Source organism: Anopheles darlingi, chromosome 2, assembly GCF_943734745.1.
Source record: "Anopheles darlingi chromosome 2, idAnoDarlMG_H_01, whole genome shotgun sequence".
Classification (NCBI taxonomy): domain Eukaryota; kingdom Metazoa; phylum Arthropoda; class Insecta; order Diptera; family Culicidae; genus Anopheles; species Anopheles darlingi.
In genome coordinates this window covers 49,281,903-49,286,902 of record NC_064874.1, presented here as the reverse complement: position 1 = coordinate 49,286,902, position 5,000 = coordinate 49,281,903, and the positions used below count along the sequence as shown (strand labels likewise).

The window sequence follows — 5,000 nt, the reverse complement described above, 5'->3', positions numbered from 1 at the left end:
GGTCAGTGATGATTGGTGTACCCCGAATGGTGCGTTTTTCTATTGGTTTGCCTTTTAAACTCTGCCCTGGCTGCCTCCCGCCCCTTTTTCCAACTACGGAAACTGTGCCCTTGTTTTGCATTTCATTTCAAGTTGTTTTAACAATTCTCTTTTGGTTTTGTAACTGTTTTCCGTTACTTAACTTCTACATCCGCACTATATACCGATTACATCGAGATGAAACCTTCACCGCACACCGGCCTCTCGTAACCATACCAGCCGTGGCCATCAATCATAAAAGGCTAAGCAAAAATACGCCAAAAGACGAACAGCGAGCGAGTGCGTTCCTTACATATAGTTTCAGCTGACACAGGGCAGCAGGTGTATGGTAATTTGCGCGACCAGTTCAAGCTAGTTGAACTCAACGCAAAGCTCGATCAGCAGTCGCTCCTGGAGCTATGATTGTGAGATTGCGACGGAAAGCGAATGTAGAGAAAATAAAGAGTACCTAATGATGGTCAATCCGTTAGCAAAGTTAAGGTGTTACTTGTTTCGATGCCAGTCCTGCAATAATTCATGCGACATCATAGCATTACATCAGCAGACCGTTTCTTCTCTCACTCTTTCAAACACCGTCGTGTGGTGCACGTCATTAGCTATGGTGTAGTTTTTCTAGTTACTTTTTACATTGATTTTAGCATAGAATAAATCGTAATTTGGAGGCAAATAAGCTTTACAAGAAACCGTTCACGTTGACGTTGCTTTATAGCAACCTTTTATTCAACAATCAGTACACGATATATGCTCTGGGAATGTTTTAAAAACATTCGTTTACGCTGTATGAGGCTACAAACTTCATGAAGTATATAAATGGGCGTCAATGAAAAAGGTTTAAATGGCATTTGCATTTCTAACCTGCGTGGCTCATCGATCTCTCCACGTCTCGCTTCTCGTGTATGTGCATGAGTCTTGAGCTCTCAGAGGATAGTCGCCTACTTGGTGGCCTTCTTGTCGATGGGCGTGTAATACATGGAATCGATAAAGCAACGCGTGAAATCGCCAATAAGCGCACGGTCCGGCAGGGATTGAGCTATCCCGTAGATAGCCATCTTGCCCTCGACAGGCTTCGTGGGGTTCTGCATGATTAAGGCCACTTTCGAGCGGACATCCTCGACAAATTTTTGCGCCACCCCATTCTCGGTGTGCATGTAAGTCACACAGATGTGAATGCTGCAAGTAGGAGAAGAAGAGAATAAGAGAGGGAATATGGTTTATTAGTACGGCACGGTGCATTGTGGTTCCGGCGCATGGCTTACCCCGAAGGAAACTGCAGGGAGTTTAGATTCCATCCCAAACTATTGAGCTCACCGCCCAGCAGAAAGATGTCAAAGTCTTTGGATCCGATTCCAATCACGCTCGTCGCTGGAGTACCGAAGATGAAGATATTCTTTATCGCTCGTAGCCTGCGAACAAGAGCACAACATGATTAACATACCAGCGCTGCACAATTGAGGCCACTGTTACACTCACTGTTGTTCAATATAGCGCGTGGTATCGATGATTCGCTTCGTCGCCTCGACGTAACCATCGAGCCCAAAGTTGATCATCGTGGCCCAGGTAGCGGCAATAATGCCACCGGCACGGGATCCGTTCACCGTCGGAGAACCGTAAACACCGCCAGGCCAGTCGGTCGTCACCGTGTACTGATGGTGCCGGTACTTCTTCTCCGAGTACAGGACTACCGATGAACCCTTCGGAGTGTAACCGTACTTGTGCGTATCGGCCGAAATGCTCGTCACACCGGGAACACTGAAGTCAAACGGAGGCACCGGATAGCCAGCTCGCTTCATGAACACAATCAGGAACCCACCGAGGCAGGCGTCAACATGGACGGGAATGTTGTACTTGCGGCCTAGCGCCGCAATCGCTTCGATATCATCCATCGTACCGTACGGGAAGTTTGGAGCCGAACCAACGAGCATCACGGTGTTGCGATTGATGGCGCGCTCCATCGCACGAATGTCCACCGCCGTCGTAACCGGATCGACCGGTACCACCTTGGAGAAGATGTTCAGGTACTGGGCCGCCTTATCGAAACCCGTATGGGCCGTCACGGGCAGCACCATGTTCGGTGTGGTCACTCCACGGTTTTCACGCGCATAATCTCGATACGCCTTGCAGGCCATCATGATCGATTCTGTGCCACCCGTCGTCATGGTACCGCACGCGCTTGCTCCGCCTTGAAACAGCGTTGCCGTCATGCGAACGACTTCGGCTTCCATTTTGCACACACCGGGGAACACGTCCGGATGGAGCGGATTGGTGTACGACGCCTTACCGTATACACTCGTCACCAGCTTGATAAGCTCCGGGTTGTAGTAGTACACGGCGCCGGAAATGTAACCCTCCTTCCATCGGTAGTGTCCCAGCTCGAGGTATTCGTCCACTTTGGCAATAATGGCTTCCGGGGTTAACCCATCGCCCGGCAGCTCGGTGTAGTACGCACCCTTTTGGCTAATGTCCTTCACGAACCCATCGTTGATCTTCTCGATCTCCTCCTCCACTCGTCGACGCACCTGCGGTATGAGGCGGGCAAGCTTGAACACCTTCTTTTTGGCTCGACTGTACAGGCTTTCGTCCTGGAACAACACCTGACACAGCCAGACGGCACCCAGCACGGTGGTTGTCGTAATGGCCACGATTTGCCACGGTTGCCGTCCCGTGAAAACGCGATCGATGGATCCAGTTACGAGCCGTAGATGCGGTTCCATGCTGCGATGTGCTTGACTGAGGGCGATTACGTGCGCGAAACGCGCTACCTCGAAGCAGCGAAAGGACAGCACTCGGGGTAAGTAATCTCTGATAACGGCGCAGGGCTATGGCTGATAAGCAGTCTGTCCCGATGCATGGGCGATAGCGGTCAACGTTCACTATGATGCTGCAAATCTGTAAAACAACGACGCGTGTGACAAGAAGGAAAGTGGGGGATGAGTCTTAACACGGTTACTTCGATTGGCTTATCGACGTATCAACGGACAAAGCACACAAGTGGGTAACGATAATGCCGTAAACTGCGACCCATAGGCGTTCAATATGAAGAAACAATTGTCCAATGCTTAATATAACGTATGTTAGCAAAATTCGAGGATGCAGGTCGACGATTTCCACAAGCGTTTAGCGACGATAAAATGGAAATATAATATTGAGCGTGTAAGTTGCTAAGAACAGAAACTGGAGATCACTTTCATCTAACTGTTTCACTGCATTCTAATGTGATAAACTCCCACTTAAGATAATAAAATCTCGCTTACCACTTATTCAAAGCCGCTGCGAAGTCGAATCATTGTTGTTTTGATAAAATTATTAAGCCTGGGTCAGACGGTGCGTAACTCTAGCGGAAAAAAACATTACGCTAGAATGTACGCTTCGTGTGGCACAAGCTTATCCATGTTGACAGGACGCCTCGTAAACAAAAAATCGGATCGCGGAAAACCAAGCTCGCTTCTTCAGTTCTTCGGTGGAAATCAGAATTTTCCTTTTCCAGTGCCGCTTTGTTTAAACATCCCAATAATCCGGAGCCAAGTTAGGCCAGCTCTGTTCGGTGATGGATCCTATAACGCTGTATGAACTAGAACTAGAAGGGTAGATATTTTGAAAAAATCGTACTAACATTTTCCTCATTTTCCCTCCTGCAGTCCAAGCACCGACACGAGTACGTTCTGCCGGTTATGCCTGTCGAGCATAAATCTGATGATCGTGATAAGGAGGGATAAGGCGGATCTAGCGGCGCACGAGACGCTGCTTGAGCTGCTCCGTAACCATCTTCGACTGCAGTTGGACGAGTTGAAGGATTTTCCGTGCGCGGTGTGCGAAGTGTGCATCACCGTGCTGCGCGACTTCGATGCCCTACATCAAAACGCTCGCAGGTACACCAGAGCTCTGCGGGATTTGCTACAAGAGAAGTACAGCACCGTGCCGACAAATAATGAAGCCACGAGATTATCACGGGTACGGATTACGAAACCAACACAAATCCAGCCATTATTGGAGGAAAATGTGTTGCTAGAGATCTGCGAGGCGCCCTTGCATGGGGAAGATGAGGCGATTGAACAGCGTACCCTACAGCATGATGAAATCGTACTCGAGGAGTATCACGTAACGGATGTACCGAGCGATGATGAACGGGTCAACGTTGAACCGAAAAAGTATGTTCCAGAAAACCGTGGCCAAATCAGCAGAATTGCACCGGTAGTGAAATCTCCAATGATCAGGCCGTACGAGCTGGCGAACGGTGGTCCATCACGTAAGGTGCTACACCCTGCTGCAGTAAGAGGAATCGTCGTAGGAACATCATCCTCGCCTGTCGTAAATACAAACAAGACTCCACCTTTCACTCCGGAATCGATCGGTAAAACTAAGAATCCTACCCCAACGCAACTGGTGCGTGTCGCTGCTAAAGCACTGATGGTTACTCCTGTCCATCAGGCGAAAGATCTTGATACCGATGGTGGAGGGATTCAGGGAACTGCGAAAAAACTGTTCCGATGCGAACACTGCTCGAGCCGATTCGTCGAGTTGAAGAACTACTATAACCACGCCTGCAAAAAAGGGTTCAAGGAGGTCCAGCTCAATCGCAAGGAGCGAGCACCACCAATCGAGGTGGATTTGCAACGGTTCCGTTGCGGCGTGTGTGATGCTGGCTACCGGAACAAGCTTCACTTCCACAAACACGAGTTCGAAGCACACGGTATCTGTAATGAAGACTACGGAGTCAAGTGCAGCATCTGCGATATGATGTTCTCGCAGAAACAGGACTACCGATTGCACGTTGCGGCGTTGCATCCAAGCGATCTCAAATTTACGATCGACATGAGTCCAAGCCAGACGAACAGTGAGGGAGAGATTTCGTTGAAAAAGGTAGTAAAGAAAATCAACTAAAAATCCTAGCTGTTCGGTTCCTCGAAGGGGAGGAACCATTTCTCAGTATCGACCGTACTAGGCGATTATTATTGTATCTGGTG

At 49.0% G+C, this 5,000-nt stretch overlaps 3 protein-coding genes across 3 annotated transcripts in view; 2 read left to right on the top strand and 1 right to left on the bottom strand.

Moving 5' to 3' along the window:
- The window catches only part of LOC125950039 (serine/threonine-protein phosphatase 5), a 2,665-nt gene extending 2,158 nt beyond the window's left edge, over nucleotides 1-507 (top strand). Inside the window, exon 6 of the mRNA XM_049677622.1 lies at nucleotides 1-507. This exon is cut by the window's left edge and continues 67 nt beyond it. The gene's annotated coding sequence lies outside the window, so the exon portion shown is untranslated.
- A 238-nt stretch (nucleotides 508-745) lies between these two features.
- LOC125950035 (sphingosine-1-phosphate lyase) lies at nucleotides 746-2,910 on the bottom strand. Its single transcript, XM_049677600.1, has 3 exons — nucleotides 1,510-2,910; nucleotides 1,296-1,442; nucleotides 746-1,209 (listed from the first exon to the last, which is right to left on the bottom strand). The coding sequence occupies exons 1-3, from the start codon at nucleotides 2,748-2,750 to the stop codon at nucleotides 972-974; spliced, it is 1,626 nt and encodes a 541-aa protein (XP_049533557.1). The 5' UTR covers nucleotides 2,751-2,910; the 3' UTR covers nucleotides 746-971.
- A 522-nt stretch (nucleotides 2,911-3,432) lies between these two features.
- LOC125950047 (uncharacterized) overlaps nucleotides 3,433-5,000 on the top strand; it is a 1,617-nt gene continuing 49 nt past the window's right edge. The window contains exons 1-2 of the mRNA XM_049677633.1: nucleotides 3,433-3,600; nucleotides 3,675-5,000. The exon at nucleotides 3,675-5,000 is cut by the window's right edge and continues 49 nt beyond it. Of these exons, the coding sequence (XP_049533590.1) occupies nucleotides 3,584-3,600; nucleotides 3,675-4,917 (1,260 nt within the window). The 5' untranslated portion in view covers nucleotides 3,433-3,583 and the 3' untranslated portion in view covers nucleotides 4,918-5,000. The remainder of the gene's footprint in view (nucleotides 3,601-3,674) is intronic.